The 17,727-nt window shown below is 34.9% G+C and overlaps 1 protein-coding gene and 1 long non-coding RNA gene across 2 annotated transcripts; both read left to right on the top strand.

Annotated features, from left to right (window-relative positions):
• Positions 1 to 4,386: 4,386 nt before the first annotated feature.
• LOC121971000 lies at positions 4,387 to 10,166 on the top strand. The gene is made up of 3 exons (XR_006109056.1): positions 4,387 to 4,711; positions 9,974 to 10,046; positions 10,123 to 10,166. It is a non-coding gene; the product is annotated as an uncharacterized LOC121971000 (long non-coding RNA).
• A 9-nt stretch (positions 10,167 to 10,175) lies between these two features.
• Positions 10,176 to 12,395, top strand: LOC122040749. The gene is made up of 6 exons (XM_042600179.1): positions 10,176 to 10,443; positions 10,525 to 10,737; positions 10,871 to 10,963; positions 11,063 to 11,170; positions 11,827 to 12,123; positions 12,228 to 12,395. The coding sequence occupies exons 1-6, from the start codon at positions 10,258 to 10,260 to the stop codon at positions 12,393 to 12,395; spliced, it is 1,065 nt and encodes a 354-aa protein (XP_042456113.1). The 5' UTR covers positions 10,176 to 10,257.
• The last annotated feature ends 5,332 nt before the right edge of the window (positions 12,396 to 17,727 follow it).

The raw sequence follows: 17,727 nt of genomic DNA, 5'->3' as shown, positions 1-17,727 counted from the left end.
TATGATTTTGAAAACATGTATCCGAAAAACATGTGTATGTCTCATGATCTTTTAAAACCATTTCTTCTTACATATATACTTGAACATAATATCAACATATTGGGGATCCTGCCTTAGTACCACATACATACATAATGCGCGCATCCTAAGTAGATCCAAGGTAGCTAGTCTTGATCCTACTAGGAAACTAGGCCCGTAGCTCGACCTAGGGGCACGTAAGGAGCCCACCCTTTACTAGGCCCGTAATTCGACCTAGGGGCGCATAAGGAGCCCACCCTTTTGGTACAAGCCATTCAAAGTAAAATACATGTCATACTTATACATATCATACATCATACAAGCATGCATCACTTAGGCATACATCATATAAAAAGTATGCATCACTTAGGCATACATCATGTCATAAAGGTATGCATCACTTAGGCATACATCATATAAAAGTATGCATCACTTAGGCATACATCATGTCATAAAAGTATGCATCACTTAGGCATACATCATATAAAAGTATGCATCACTTAGGCATACATCATGTTAACATGCATATCATAAAAGCATACATATTTTAAGCACATAGCATATCGTCAAAGTATGCATATTTCCTTCCACATAGCATATCATAAAAAGCATGCATATTCTAAGCATATAGCATATCATCAAGCATGCATATTCTAAGCACATAACATATCATCAAAGCATGCATATTTCTAAACACATATCATATCATAAAAACATGCATATTCTAAGCATATAGCATATCATCAAGCATGCATATTCTAAGCACATAACATATCATCAAAACATGCATATTTCTAAACACATATCATATCATAAAACATGCATATCTCTATCCACATATCATATCATAAAAAGGTATAAATCACAAGCATACATGGTTAAGCATAAGGGTGTATCATGTGATTATACTATCATAAGAAACATGGTAACATAGTTAACTTGGGTTCTAAGCTTCCTAAACCCTTGGGTTCCTATCATGGCCGAACCCCCTTAGGTCTCAATTTAGGTAAAAACAACCTCCAAGCATGTGAAACCTAAATTATCATTACATGAATTTCATAGGAAGCATTATAAGTATGATTTACTTGGTTTCTAAGTTCTCCAAGTCCTTAAACTCATGTGGCCAAACCCTATCAGTATATAAACAAGGTCCCAAATGTCATGAAAGCATGGAAACCTTAAACCACATTTATAGCATTTTTTTCCAAGTAACATAGTAAGCATATTGAGCTAGTTCCTAAGTCCTTCAAGCCCTTAACATATGTCATAGTCAAACTTTTAACAAGTGTTCATGAGGGCTAAAAACAAACATACAAGCATGTGAACTTGAACTAACATCATGTATAAATTCATAACAAAACATTATACAACATGTATGGCCGAAACTTACCCTAGCCTCAATTAGGTCATTAAACAACATATAGCATGGGAACTTTGTCTTTCTACTTATCATATTCCATGTAAAATGACATAAGCATATTTAATTCTTGTTCTAGGGTTTCTAGGGCATCTATTCCTTCTTGGCCGAAACATACAATAGTCCATTTAGGTCATGGAAAAATTTTACAAGCATGTGATACAATCAACACATTATCCTATTTTCATAAGAAGCACTTTTAACACATTTGGTTTCATTTCTAAGGCCTCTAGGTCTTTTAAACCCTACTTGGCCGAAACTCAAAAGTATATAAACTTGCTTCAAATAGCCTAAAAGCATAAGAAATCATACAAGTTTCATAGCATGTATAAAGACAAGCATAATAAACACACATGTGAATTGTGTCTTAGGCTTCCTAGGTTTCTTTCCCTTTTTCTTTTATTTTTCCTCATGGCCGAAACCTACCATTCTTTAAACTAGGTTTTAAGTGGCCTAATGCATGGAACACCTAAGTAAGTTTCATGGCAAAAATTACTAAGAACATCATATACAATGTTGGTTCATAAACAAGCTAGGACTCTTGTGATCCTACATGTCATATATCATGTAACTAATTTTCCTATACTCAATTTAAACATAAGAACATTAAACAACTTTCATATCATAATATCACAGAGGTCTTGAGCATATTATAATTTTGTTTAAGCTTTTCTAACTATCCATCTTATCATGGCCGAAAATCTAAAATAAGAGTTCATGAATTTCTAGCAATGTTCAACATGCAATTCTTTAAGAAAACTCTATATTCTATCATACAAACATGGTTACTTAAAATTTAAAGGTCTTCCTAACCCTAAGCCCTTTTCTTGGCCGAAACATATAAATGGATTTCTTTTGGTTCCAAGTAACTTTTAAGCAAGAAAACCAATAAAAGGTCCTTAATAGTTCATGGAGAGAATCTTGTATTAGTTTGGTTACACAATATTTTCCCTAACCTCTTTAAAATATTTTTGGCCAAAATTCTAGGGTTAGGTACTCCTATGATCAAGAATCATTTAGGTATAAAAACATGAAGAAAATCCTTCCTACATAGAATAGAAAAATATCATGAAATAAGGACTTGTTTAAACCTTCCTAGATTTGAAAACCCTTTCTTTGGCCGAATTTTTCTTAAATTCCTTCCTAGGTTTTATAATCCTTATAAAATCCGAAAATCACATAAAAAGCCTTGTACCACAGGTGAGGGGAAGCTTACATCCTTTTCGCTTGTGGATCTAAGGTATGGTTATGGAAGAAGTAGCCTCTTCTTCTAGTTCCTTTCCCTTGATTCCCTTGCTTAGTCCTCCTTGTATCTTAGGCTTTCTTAGGAGAAAACCTTGGCTTTGGGGCCGAAGATGGAGGAGAGGGGACTGATGGTTTCAGTGAGGGAGAGGAAGAATGAGAGAAAAATAACCTTCTCTTTTCTTGCTCCCTTTTATGTTAAGGGGGAAGAGGTAGCAAAATTGATTTTTGCTTTCCTTCTCCCTTAGCCTTTTTTTTTCCTATTTCCTATTTATTTTATTTATTAATTTATTCTTACCATTCATGATGAAATAAGGGGAATTGAATCCTCTTAATTCCCTCTTTAAATTTTCAGCAACAATAAAGAGGAGAAGGAGAGAAAGGGAGGAAGGCAAGTTGCCTTTCTCTTGCTCCTTTCTTGTTTTCTTTTGGCTAGCTTTTACTCTTACCTTTATCATGAGTTTCCCTCCTTTGCTATCAATATCTTCTCTCTATCCCAATTGGTTTCTACTAATTAATTCTATGAAATATAATATAAGAGGTTCATGGTTCAATCCTTGACCTCCTCTTCTTTTTATTTCATTTTATTCCTTTTTGCTTCAACTCACTTCCTATTATTTTTCTAAGGAAAAATATCACATTCATATATTTATCTTACAAGCTTAGTGGGTATTACAGTACCCCGTACCTCATAAAAAGTTCGTCCTCGAACTTTAAAATAGTTACATCAGGTGGCACTGAACTTTCGGCTGAGTGCATCGGCCACTTTGTTCGCCTTCCCTGGGTGATAAAGAATCTCGCAGTCGTAATCTTTAACTAACTCGAGCCATCGGCGTTGCCTCATATTCAGGTCTTTTTGCGTGAAGAAATATTTCAGACTCTGATGGTCGGTATAAATCTTACACTGAGCTCCATATAAATAATGTCTCCATATTTTGAGAGCGAAGACCACGGCTGCTAGTTCTAAGTCGTGAATGGGATAATTCTTCTCATGCTCTTTAAGTTGTCTTGAAGCGTAGGCAATGACTTTGCCATCTTGCATGAGTACAGCTCCAAGTCCTGTGATGGAAGCATCGCTGTACATATCGAAGCCTTTGTTGGTTTCCGGAAGAGTAAGAATCGGAGCACTGGTTAGTCTCCTTTTTAATTCCGCGAAACTCTTCTCGCAAGCTTCTGTCCATTCATACCACTACAACAAAAATCACTTTTCGCAGCGCGCTATTAACAGCGTACATTAAAAGCATGCCGTTAATAGTATTATTAACGGCGTGCATGTTGATGTGCGCTGTTAATAGTATGAACTTTGAAATAAAAAAAGGTATTAACAGCGCGCATTAAAAGCACGCCGTCAATAATATATTATTAACGGCATGCATGTTAATGTATGCTGCGAATAGTTAATAATAATAACAAAACGTAGTAAATAAAAAAACATGATTAAAATTTAATGGTTAGTTTGGAAATAATAAAGAAAAAGTAATAAAAAAATAAAGTTATATTAAACAAAATTAAATCAAAAAAAATACATGAAACAAAACGTAACTTAATTGGTTAAAAAAGTTGTTGTAACTTGGTTAAAAAAGTCAACAAATCTTTCGAATAAAATTAACAGCCAAACATTATAACTTGGTTAAATAAAGAGTAGATTATGCGAAATAAAAAAAAAACGCACAAAGCCTAAAAAACGCCCGAAGCCTAAAAAACGCCCGAAGCCTAAAAAACGCTCGAAGCCTTCGCCGCCGAAGCCTTCACCGCAACCTCTCCGCAATAGTTCTGCCTCTCTTCACTACCGTCGTCGTCGCCGTCGCCGGACTCCTCTCTACCTCTCGGCACTCACCGCCACCAGCCGTAGGAATCCTCTCCGCCTCTCTGCACTGATCATCGCCGGCCGCACGACTCCACCCCGCCTCTCCGCACTCGCCGTCGCTGCAAGACGTTCTTCCATCTCTCCGTACCATAGGACCACAGCAAGAGTAAGCAAGCCCTTTGATAGCCACTCCACACTCTACATCAAGCCAAAAGCTCAAAGCAAAGGTAACCCTAATCTCTATGTCCCTAAACTTATTTGGGCGGCACTCTACAGCAAGTAGTTTTATTCATAAATTGGAGTTCGAGTGTATTTATATATTTTACGATTTTGTGTTCATTCTACTTACATTGAAGATTTTAATCTTGCATGTTCATATTGCCAGCACTACATTGTTCTATCAATTTTTTTCTTTGATCCCCATTCCTGTTTGACCTATTTATATTGTGGACCAGTCCCAGTTCATGAGTTTTCATGCCACTCTGGTCATGTATGCTAGAATTTAGTAGTTACATTTAATGCACATCTAGTTTTAGTTTGTATCAGATGTGTTTCCAGGATTTAGTTTCACCTCCAAGCAAATTGCATTATGTGATTCTGTTTGTCTGCTGTCTAATGTACCTGCTAAACTTTTGGGTTTCATATTTTAGACTATTCCTTTTCATACTTCCTAGAGCTGATCTCTATGTAATTTATTGCACTTATATTAGTCGACAAATCTTTGACTTGTGATCTTCTGGAATATTATTGCCTCTCCTTTTTAGATATATATGTGATCTTCTAGGTTTTATTAGTCAACAAATTGCATTATGTGATTTGCCGGACCAGTGGTATGAGTTTTTTTTTTTGGACTTATATTGAGAGAGATGTATTTCTTTGGTAGCCAAGAATGTTAGCTACTTCCTCCTTTCTTTCCTCTTACTTTTCTTAGAAATTATTTTGGAGTATAGTGTCTCAAATTGTTACTATTATTTTTCTTTTAAATTCTTCCCACAGCATAGATTAATTCTGATTTAATAGAATTGGTTAGGGATGATCAATTCTATAGAGTGCAGTGGAGGAGTTGGATTAATAATTACAATTTCGCATCCTCTTTTTGTGAGCGATTTATATAAAAGATTTTTTAGTTTCGATTGCTTAATGCTTCGATTTGTCTTACAATATTTGCGCTCCAAGAGTCATGCCTTTCTTCTTTATAAAATGATCAAGTATTTTACTAGTTTTAATTTACAAGCATGTTATCGATGGTATAATTCAACACCTCCCATTTTCTTATCTTGATGGTATAATTTAACACCTTCCATTTTCTTATCTTGATTTGGAATACGCTAATTAGATTAGAATTAACTGATCTTGTGTGTTACATGCATATATTAATACAATTCTATTAATTATGCTACCCTTGCTCTACATGAAATCCACATTATTTAGTTCTCACCATTGATATATTTTGTTTGATCTTTTGACACGAGTATATCATTAGAGACAATGATTGATACGTGTAACAAGAATGAATGAATGGATACAAAAATAATGATTAAATATATTAAACTAAAAAAGAAAAAAAACAAATTATCAGTCTTTAAAGTGTGTGAATAATACTTTGACATGGCTAGTAAATACTACTATGACACATGATATTTATTTGTTTAAAATATATTGATGTAGGAATCAATTTTTTATATTTAATTTTTTTATTTATTATGTGGTGTTTTCTTATACATATATTTTGATAAAATCTCATAATTATTTCATATAAATGAAAAAGGTTTATTCACGAGATGGATAAGGAATGGATGCATCTGCCTTCAAGGCTTGTACCTGAGTATGAAGAAGGGGTAAAAAAATTTATTGCACAAGCTAGGAACTATGCAAAGACACGTGAAGTAATTTTATGTCCTTGCAAGCGTTGTAAAAATAAAAAGTATATGAAATTTGACCAAGTGTATGACCACTTAATTATTAAGGGGTTTGATCCTACTTACACTACTTGGGTCTTCCATGGGGAAACTTATAACTCACAATCTCAAGATGAAGGTAGTTCAAAAGGAGTTCAAAAAGAGGATGAATGTAGAGAGGCATATCACTTATATAAGGATGTTTTGGTGCCAGAAGAAATGGTTGGACACACTATGTCTGGGGAAAAAGATTATGAGTTTGATGATTTATTAAAAGATGCAGAAACACCTCTCTTTCCTAGTTGTACAGCTTATACAAAGTTGTCGGCAGTCGTCACACTATATAATTACAAGTCTACTAATGGTCACACAGATAATAGTTTCAATGAGCTCCTTAAGATCTTAGGTGACATGCTTCCAGAAAACAATACACTTCCAGAAACTGTTTACACAATGAGAAAATTATTAAAACCATTTGATTTAGGATACGAGAAAATTCATGCTTGCCCAAATGATTGTTGTCTATTTAGAAAAGAGTTTAAAGATTTGGACTCATGTCCGAAGTGTGGTTCCTCAAGATGGAAGATAGACAAAGTCACCACCAAAGTTTCTAAAGGAGTTCCTGAGAAGGTCCTACGATATTTTCCAGTGATACCAAGATTCAAAAGGATGTTTAAATCAAAAGAAAAGGCTGAAGAGTTGATTTGGCACTCGAACCACAAAAGTCAAGATCATATGATGCGTCATCCAGTTGATTCAGTGGCTTGGCATACAATAGATCATAAGTGGCCAGATTTTGCATCAGATCCTAGAAATCTCCGCCTTGGTCTTGCGACAGATGGATTCAATCCTTTTGGTGACCTTAGTTCTAGATATAGTTGTTGGCCAGTTATTTTGGTCAATTATAACCTTCCTCCATTGATGTGCATGACAAAGGAAAATCTTATGCTGACATTACTGATTCCAGGTCCAAAGCAACCGGGAAATGATATAGATGTATACTTGGAACCCCTTGTGGAGGATTTAAAGGAGTTGTGGGACACAGGTGTGGAGGCATATGATGCATTTAGCAAGTCAATATTCAACCTGAAGGTTATTTTGATGTGGACAATCAATGATTTTCCAGCTTACGGAAATCTAGCTGGATGTGCCACAAAAGGAAAATTTGGTTGCCCAATATGTGGTGAAGACACATGTTCTATGTGGCTTAAATATAGTAGAAATTTTGCATACTTAGGCCACAGGAGATTTCTTTCTCCTAATCATCCATTTCGTCAGAAAAAAAAGTGGTTTAATGGGGAAAAGGAGAGTAAAGGGAAACCTAGACTTTTGAATGGGTTAGAAATTATCAATGCATTGAAAGATATTGAAAATGACTGGGGTAAAAATAAAAAGGGTGAGACTGTCAACACTTTGAGGAAAAAGAGGAAGAAACATGAGAGTTCAAAAGTGGTACAAAAACCAGTTCAAAGGTGGAAGAAAAAGTCAATTTTTTTCAATCTACCATATTGGAGTGTAAGTTATTTTTCACTGTATTCATTAGCTTTTACAATTTGTTATTTTTTGTTCCTAAATTATGTTCTAATATTCTGAACTAACTATAAATCATGTTGATGTTTACCTTTAGGGCCTCTTACTACGTCATAACTTAGATGTGATGCATGTTGAAAAGAATGTTTGCGAGAATATCATAGGCACATTGTTAAACTTGAAGACAAAATCCAAAGATGGTGTGAATGCTCGCAAAGATTTGGTACACTTAAAAATTAGACAAGAATTACATCCTCAAGAAAAAGGAGAAAATAAATATCATTTGCCCGCTGCACCGTACACATTATCTAGAAAAGAAATGGATGTGTTTTGCTCTAGGTTGAAGAAAATAAAGTTACCCGATGGATATAGTTCAAATATTGGTAACTGTGTTTCTGTAGAAGATCGTAATCTTATTGGGCTGAAATCTCATGATTGTCATATTCTAATGCAACAATTGCTATCAGTAGCATTGAGAAATCTTCTACCGAAAGGTCCACGTAATGCTATATTTATGTTGGGTGCATTTTACAATGAATTATGTCAAAGAGTATTAGACCGGAACCGTTTAGAACAACTCGAGGAGAATATTGCTGAAATTCTATGCATGTTGGAAAGGTATTTTCCACCTGCTTTCTTTACCATCTCGGTTCACTTAACAATTCATTTAGCAAGAGAGGCTCGTTTGTGTGGACCAGTCCAATTCCGTTGGATGTATCCATTTGAAAGGTAATAAATTATTATTATTATTTTTGATAATTTTAATATTATAAAATAATTTATATTTTATTAAACACTTCTTTCATTTGAATTTTGCTTTGTGATTTAGATTTATGAAAACACTAAAAGGGTATGTGAAGAACCGGGCAAGACCAGAAGGATGCATAGCTGAGTGTTACCTCGCAGAAGAACGAATGATATTTTGTAGTGCTTATATAAAAAAGGCTTATAGTATTGGTGTTCGTTCTAATAGGAATGATGATTTGGAAGATGGATTATTAGAAGGTCGCCCAATTTCTAAAGGGAAAGAAAAGATTTTAGAGGACCACGTGTTGCAAGCTGCACATCGATATATATTATTCAATAGTGCAGAAGTTGAACCTTACTTACAGTGAGTGTAGTTAATTTCATATTGTTAGTCTTGATCTATTACATTTCTTATGTATTCTAACATCTCCTTTCAATGATTTTAAATAGGATGCACATTGACGAGCTTAAACAAACAAATCATCGTTTCTCAAGTAATGAAACATTGTTACAAAAGAAACATATGGAAACATTTGTTGAATGGTTATCAAAACAGGTTTCTGTTAACTCTTCAGGTCGAATTCAATGGCTAGCACATGGTCCTAGAAAGCACGTTACATCTTATACAGGATATATTGTAAATGGATATCGGTTCCACACAATTGATGTTGGAAGGTCGACACAAGATAGTGGTGTTTCAATTGAAGCCGATACTATTTATCAATCTAATACTAATGACAATTCACATACAGTAGGAAGATTATCATACTATGGAGTTATTCGAGATATTATTTTGCTAGATTACTATTCTTTTAAAGTGCCTGTTTTTAGATGTGATTGGGCCAATCCTGGAACTGGTATCAAAATTGAAGATGGTTTTACACTGGTCAACTTACATCAAGGACTAAAAACTTTTGAAAGTGATCCTTTCATTTTAGCATCACAAGCAAAGCAAGTATTCTATTCTAGGGATAATGATGAATCAAATTGGTATGTGTTGCTAAAAGCGCCGCCTCGAGGTATTCATAACATGAACGTGCTTGAAGAAGATGCTTATACGTCATCAACACCTCTTGATGTATCCCAACTTGAGATTAACATTACTGAGAAAGAACCGTACTCAAGGAATGAGTGTGAGGGAATTGATGTGATTGAGACATGATGGACATTTTCAACTATATATTTTATAGTTATTTATTTTGATTGATACATGTTCTTATCAATAATTGCATAACTCTTTATTTAGTGTTTCAATATATTTGTCTGCTTATTTATTTTCAGCAATGCATCATGTCATATTATATATTTGACCAGGTCATTACATAGCTTTCAAAGGATGAGTAAAATGGTTAAAAAACGTGGCAAAGGATCTGTAGCTGAAATTCAGGTGATATTGTATTATATTTTAAATCTTGGTTTATTTTACTAAAGACATTTCAATATCTCTTTTTGCTATTTAACAGGAAAATATAACTAATAAGTTATCGAGAATGGACTCTAACAATTCAGCCAATTCATCAGAAGATTTGCATGGTAAAGAACCAATTGCTGATGAGAAAATTGATAAGAAAAAAGGACGAGGTGCGTCAAAGTTGAAAATGGTTAGTGGCCAAGACAAGTGCAAAGAGCTGGAGCGTAATGAGTTTGGTCAGCCGATTGGAGATAATTCAGTGAAGTACGCTTCTTTCCTAGGTTGCATGATAAAGGAATTTGTGCCATATACATTAGATGGATGGAGTGATATTGATGAAGAAGTGAAAGATAGGATGTGGAGTTGCCTTCAGGTAATATATTTAGTTACTTAATTTTTCATTTCCATTTTTATAACAAAATGTAGACATATTTTTGTGTTATTAAATGTGCAGATGACTTATAAAGTTGAGGATTGGGAAAAGAAAACAATTTTTCAAAAGTTAGCTAAATTGTGGCGTGATAGAAAATCCAAATTGCAAATACTTGTACGAGAAGCTAATACAAGTCGAGTGGCTTCACGAGATCTCAGTTTGTTGAAACCTGAATTTATGGACCAAAATCAGTGGGACTTGTTTGTACAGAGGACATTATCATCTACCTTTCAAGTAAGTATTTATTCACTTAGACCATGAGTTGGATGAGAATGCATTGAATTTATTCTAATGCTATGGTTGGGTAAGAGACTACTAAGTTTTAATATGTTGGAGAGTTTAATTATGCGATTTTGACTAATCTTAGGAAAAGAGTGCAAGATTTAGAGCAATGAGGGAAAAACAAGACCACATTCACACAATGAGTCGGAGGGGCTACGCTCGTTTGACTCACATTATGGTAATCATTTTTAATTTATTATAATTTAAGTAATAATTTATGATATATGCATCTTTTAAGTTATGCTATAATGAGTTTGTATATATTTTTATATTTAAGGAAAAGACAAGTCCGATGGATACAAAAATTACGAGATCGCAAGTTTGGATTGAAGGTCACAAGAGAAAAAATGGGGAGCCCAGTACTCAAGCCGTTGGAGAGAAAATGGTAAGCATGTTCATTCATTTTAGATTTCTTTGAAATTTTATTCCATTGATATGGTTTTTCATAAGCATTTATACTTAAGATTTCCATTTTTACTCTTACCAATGTCTCTGTAGAAAGACTTTTATCATGTTAAGCAAGTATTCCACTAATCTTGTTTTTTCTATAACTCCTTACCTATTACTTAGATCTAAGATATGGCCAAGAATGTTCCAGTGATACCATACAATACATAGCTCTAAGTTGCCAACAATGTACACATACCAACACTAAGAAATGATAGCATTAACATATAAAGAGTTGCAGGATCTAAGCTGCCAACAAGGATTGCCAGATCAACTTGCAAATGAAGAGAACATACCAAAGTAGGAAGTTTTGACTGTAATACATATGCACACAGTCACCAAAGGTTTTAGGGACTTGTGAGAATATACATCATGCTTAGTTAGTACAAAGATTTAGTAAAATCAGATGGCCTCAACTTAGATTTATTTTGTCTTTCTCCAAAATGAGAAAACAAATGGACATACATGCATTATATGTTGATTTCATTTACATGCATTATATGTTGATTTCATTTACATGCATTATATGTTGATGTTCAGTATAGTCATCTATTATATTAATGATAATATATTGAAAGTTATTTTTTGTTGCAGAAAAAAATATTAGAATGTCCACCCGAATCTCAAAACACAACTAATATTGCTGATGATGCAATTAGCATTGTGTTTGGCAATGAAGCTCGGGGTAGAGTGCGTGGAATGGGTTTTGGAGTAACACCATCAAAAGTTGGAGCTTCAGTGCAACAAAATGGAATGGTTCAACAACTTCAAACTATAGTACAAAATGTTCAACAACAAATGCAGGAAATGAGGCAACAAAATCAACTAGAAATGCAAGAAATGAGGTCTATGTTTTTACAAAGTATGAGACAACAAAATCATCCAGAACAGGTTAGTAAGTAAACAATATATATAAAATAAGTTTGATATGTACACTTAAATGATTTTGAATTATCATGATGACATTGTTTGACACGATTTGGTTATAAAATTAGATTGCTAGTGGTGGTATTTGTAGCGGTATTGGGAATGAATTTGGTAGCAATAGCGATATTAATATTGGTGCCAAAAAAAGTGGTGACTTTGGTCATGTTTTTCAGGTGATTATCATAAAATTATGTATTTCTGAATCACAAAATTGTTACAAAAATATATATGATTGAATTAATAACTTTGTATTGTTTATTTACAGTCAAATTCAAGAAATGTGAGTCGTGGAGATATATGTGCTAATACTAAATGTAAGCTGCTTCATTGGGCTGCTGATGAACTAGTTGTTGCAGAAGGTCGAATTGCATCCACAGATCCAAATACAAAAGTGCATCACGTTATTCTTGGTGGTTCATGTTGGAAAGTTTGGGTTGATAAAGTTTTGGTGGAAAAGGTGGACCTAATTCGACCAAATGATGAAATGCAATTTCTTGATGATGCAATAGGAAGCACGGTTGCATGGTTATCGAAATTTATAGTATTGTGTGATTGATACATAATATACTAATTTGTGTGGATTGTAAGTTTAATTGTTGTTATGTAATAACTAGTTTGATAGAGATTTTGTATCTTGTTTAAGATCTTTAAATTTTTTTGGTATAATGAAAAACTATGACTTTTGTTAATTTTGTGGATTTATTTGCACTAAATTTATTGTAAAATTTTGGTTTATTATTTTCATCAAATTAATATTTTTTTTAATATAGTTAAGACTATCAACAGCGTACATTTATAAGCTGTAGATTATTTTCCTTAGTGCATAAAAATGCTTTCCGCGGCGTGCTTTGTGTGCTACGGATAATATTATCCGCAGCGCGCAAAGCACGCCGCGGAAACTACTATTTGTAGCGTGCTTTGTGCGCTGCGGATAATACTTTCCGTAGCGCACAAAGCATGCCGCGGAAAGTATTATCTGCGGCGCACAACGCATGCCGCGGAAAGTATTATCCACGGCGCGCAAAGCATGCCGCGGAAAGTATTATCCGCGGCGCGCAAAGCACGCCGCGGATAATATTATCCGCAGAGCGCAAAGTATGCTGTCAATAATTTAGGATTTTTAACAGCTTTTAATTGTGCAGCATGCAATGCGCGCTGCGGAAAGCGAATTTGCGCGCTGCGAAAAGTATACTTTGTATTTTTCTTGGTGAGGGTTGTCATAGGGGCTGCGATTTTGGAGAAATTCTCTACGAATTTCCTGTAGTAACCTGCTAGCCCGAGAAAACTCCTGACTTCGCTGGCGTTCCTTGGTCGGTTCCAGTTATTTACAGCTTCGATTTTACTTGGATCCACCATAACTCCATCTTTGGAGATGACATGACCTAGAAATATTACCCGGTCAAGCCAAAACTCGCATTTGGAGAATTTTGCATATAGTTGTTTCTCTTGCAGGATCTGTAGTACAGTATTCAGGTGTTCAGCTTGTTCTTCTGGGGTTCTTGAGTAGATAAGTATATCGTCAATAAAGACGATTACAAATTTATCAAGATATGCCGTAAATATCCGATTCATCAGGTCCATAAATACTGCAGGAGCATTGGTTACTCCGAAAGGCATAACTATGAACTCATAGTGTCTATATCGGGTTCGAAATGCTGTTTTTTGTATATCATCTGGTTTCACCTTCACTTGATGATAACCGGATCGTAGATCTATCTTTGAGGAAACGGTCGCACCCTTCAGTTGATCGAACAGGTCATCGATTCGTGGGAGTGGGTACCGATTCTTGATCGTCACATTATTCAGCGCTCGGTAGTCTATACACATTCGCATAGACCCATCCTTCTTCTTTACGAACAGCACTGGAGCTCCCCATGGAGAGTGACTAGGGCGAATAAGTCCCTTGTCAAGTAATTCGGATAACTGTTCCTGCAGCTCCTTTAATTCAGCCGGAGCCATACGATAAGGTGCTTTTGAAATCGGCTGAGTACCAGGAATCAATTCGATTCCGAATTCTATCTCTCTATCAGGGGCCAACCCTGGTAGTTCATCAGGAAATACTTTTGGATAGTTGCATACTACTCTGACATCTTCTAACTTCGGGTATTTGACTTGATTGGTTTCAACCACGTGCGCTAGAAACCCCATACATCCTTTATCTAACATCCTTTGTGCTTTAATAGATGACAATAACTTCTCCGTTCCTTTTGATTCCCCGTAAAATTCAAACTCTGGTTCGTTCTCGGGTCGGAAAATCACTTTTCTTCTGCAGCACTCGATTGAAGCGCCGTACTTGCTAAGGAAATCCATGCCCAAAATTATGTCATAATCCTGCATATCAAGTACTATCAGATTGCAGTAGAGTTCTCTGTTTGCGATCCGAATAAGTACTGCTTGCAGCATATGGTCCGATGGCATAATCTCCCCGGATGGTAAGGTTGTTAAGAATGTGTCCTCTAGAGTTCGGAGTGGTATATCTAGCTTCTTCATAAAAGGTGTTGAGACGAACGAGTGTGTTGCCCAGGTATCAATTGATACTACAGCATACTGATTGTAATAAGTAGCTGATGCTGGAGGTCTGTGACTACCTGTGTCAGGTCTGGTGGAGTCACTGTCCCCTCAGTTCGGGCATTGCGTGTCCTAACCATGTTTATCTAAATAAGGACAAATAGACTTGTGTAAGTGGTTATCGTTTTTAGCCAATCTATCATACTGTTTTATTTCTATCTATTTGTTCTGGTATTATTCCTAAATTACCAATATGAAATCCTAATCTAAATTATAACCAAAAGCATAGAATAAAGCATTAAACATAAGCAAGTAAAACATGAAGCTAAAGCATAAACAACATAAAGAAATGTAAGGAGTAGAGTGGCAACAATATAACATAAGGAAATAAAGCATAAGCAATATAGCAAAGAAAATAAAGCATAGGCAATATAACAAGAAAGAAAAATAAAGCATAAGTCATATAATCATGAAAATTAAGCATAAACATGTAACAAGAAAATTAAACATAAGCATATAACAAGTAAATTTAGCATAAACATTCTTACTTGGAGCGGCAGGTAGGAGGCTTGATGTGTGTGTAGTGAGCTGGCAATAACTTGGCTCTGATACCAACCTGTAACGCCCGCCCTCCCTGCTAACCCTAAGGGACGGGGCTACGATACTCTACGTACATATTACAGTGGAAGACTTAAAATAATTTTTCTTAGATTAATAAAAACTTTTCTTTTGTTTGCATATCCGAACTACACTAATATGGTTTCCATAACATGATAACAAGATAAATAGAAACATAACATCAAGTCACCCATTTAGTACTACAATTTATGAAACCAAAGCGTAATTCTTAAAAGTTCTTAAAGCAGGTTCTTATTGAGTTGCCTAGCCACAGCCACACACATCTCCTTGCCTCTCCTGATGCTCCTTTAGCACATCCAGCTTTTTCCTTTATCTGCGGTACAAGGAAAGTAAGCTGTGAGCACTCATGGCTCAGTAAGTTCCTTTCCTACTCACTAAAATCAAAAATCATTACATAATCAAATAATATATCAACATAACATGATCTCAACTAGTCATGGCATAACATATCATACTTTTTAATCATATCATGCAACATAACAAAATCATAATTAGTCATGGCATATCATCTCTTAAAGCATAGCATGAAATATAACATAATCATATCTAATCATGGCATCTCATCCCTTAAAGCATAGCATGGAACATATCATAGTCATATCTAATCATGGCATATCATAAATCATAGCATTATCACAACATGATCATAAAGTATATGCAATATGATTTTGAAAACATGTATCCGAAAAACATGTGTATGTCTCATGATCTTTTAAAACCATTTCTTCTTACATATATACTTGAACATAATATCAACATATTGGGGATCCCGGCTTAGTACCACATACATACATAATGCGCGCATCCTAAGTAGATCCAAGGTAGCTAGTCTTGATCCTACTAGGAAACTAGGCCCGTAGCTCGACCTAGGGGCACGTAAGGAGCCCACCCTTTACTAGGCCCGTAATTCGACCTAGGGGCGCATAAGGAGCCCACCCTTTTGGTACAAGCCATTCAAAGTAAAATACATATCATACTTATACATATCATACATCATACAAGCATGCATCACTTAGGCATACATCATATAAAAGTATGCATCACTTAGGCATACATCATGTCATAAAGGTATGCATCACTTAGGCATACATCATATAAAAGTATGCATCACTTAGGCATACATCATGTTAACATGCATATCATAAAAGCATACATATTTTAAGCACATAGCATATCATCAAAGTATGCATATTTCCTTCCACATAGCATATCATAAAAAGCATGCATATTCTAAGCATATAGCATATCATCAAGCATGCATATTCTAAGCACATAACATATCATCAAAGCATGCATATTTCTAAACACATATCATATCATAAAAACATGCATATTCTAAGCATATAGCATATCATCAAGCATGCATATTCTAAGCACATAACATATCATCAAAGCATGCATATTTCTAAACACATATCATATCATAAAACATGCATATCTCTATCCACATATCATATCATAAAAAGGTATAAATCACAAGCATACAAGGTTAAGCATAAGGGTGTATCATGTGATTATACTATCATAAGAAACATGGTAACATAGTTAACTTGGGTTCTAAGCTTCCTAAACCCTTGGGTTCCTATCATGGCCAAACCCCCTTAGGTCTCAATTTAGGTAAAAACAACCTCCAAGCATGTGAAACCTAAATTATCATTACATGAATTTCATAGGAAGCATTATAAGTATGATTTACTTGGTTTCTAAGTTCTCCAAGTCCTTAAACTCATGTGGCCGAACCCTATCAGTATATAAACAAGGTCCCAAATGTCATGAAAGCATGGAAACTTTAAACCACATTTATAGCATTTTTTTCCAAGTAACATAGTAAGCATATTGAGCTAGTTCCTAAGTCCTTCAAGCCCTTAACATATGTCATAGTCAAACTTTTAACAAGTGTTCATGAGGGCTAAAAACAAACATACAAGCATGTGAACTTGAACTAACATCATGTATAAATTCATAACAAAACATTATACAACATGTATGGCCGAAACTTACCCTAGCCTCAATTAGGTCATTAAACAACATATAGCATGGAAACTTTGTCTTTCTACTTATCATATTCCATGTAAAGTGACATAAGCATATTTAATTCTTGTTCTAGGGTTTCTAGGGCATCTATTCCTTCATGGCCGAAACATACAATAGTCCATTTAGGTCATGGAAAAATTTTACAAGCATGTGATACAATCAACACATTATCCTATTTTCATAAGAAGCACTTTTAACACATTTGGTTTCATTTCTAAGGCCTCTAGGTCTTTTAAACCCTACTTGGCTGAAACTCAACAGTATATAAACTTGCTTCAAATAGCCTAAAAGCATAAGAAATCATACAAGTTTCATAGCATGTATAAAGACAAGCATAATAAACATACATGTGAATTGTGTCTTAGGCTTCCTAGGTTTTCTTTCCCT

The sequence above is a fragment of the Zingiber officinale genome, chromosome 1B (genome assembly GCF_018446385.1).
Source record: "Zingiber officinale cultivar Zhangliang chromosome 1B, Zo_v1.1, whole genome shotgun sequence".
NCBI classification, from domain to species: Eukaryota; Viridiplantae; Streptophyta; class Magnoliopsida; order Zingiberales; family Zingiberaceae; genus Zingiber; species Zingiber officinale.
This window is presented reverse-complemented; position numbering and strand designations above follow the sequence as displayed.

Coding starts and splice junctions, on each gene's coding strand:
- LOC122040749 (XM_042600179.1), top strand. CDS start 10,258: ATGGTTAGTGGCCAAGACAAGTGCAAAGAGCTGGAGCGTAATGAGTTT. Junction 10,444..10,524: donor GGATGTGGAGTTGCCTTCAG/GTAATATATTTA, acceptor TTAAATGTGCAG/ATGACTTATAAAGTTGAGGA. Junction 11,171..11,826: donor AAGCCGTTGGAGAGAAAATG/GTAAGCATGTTC, acceptor TTTTTGTTGCAG/AAAAAAATATTAGAATGTCC.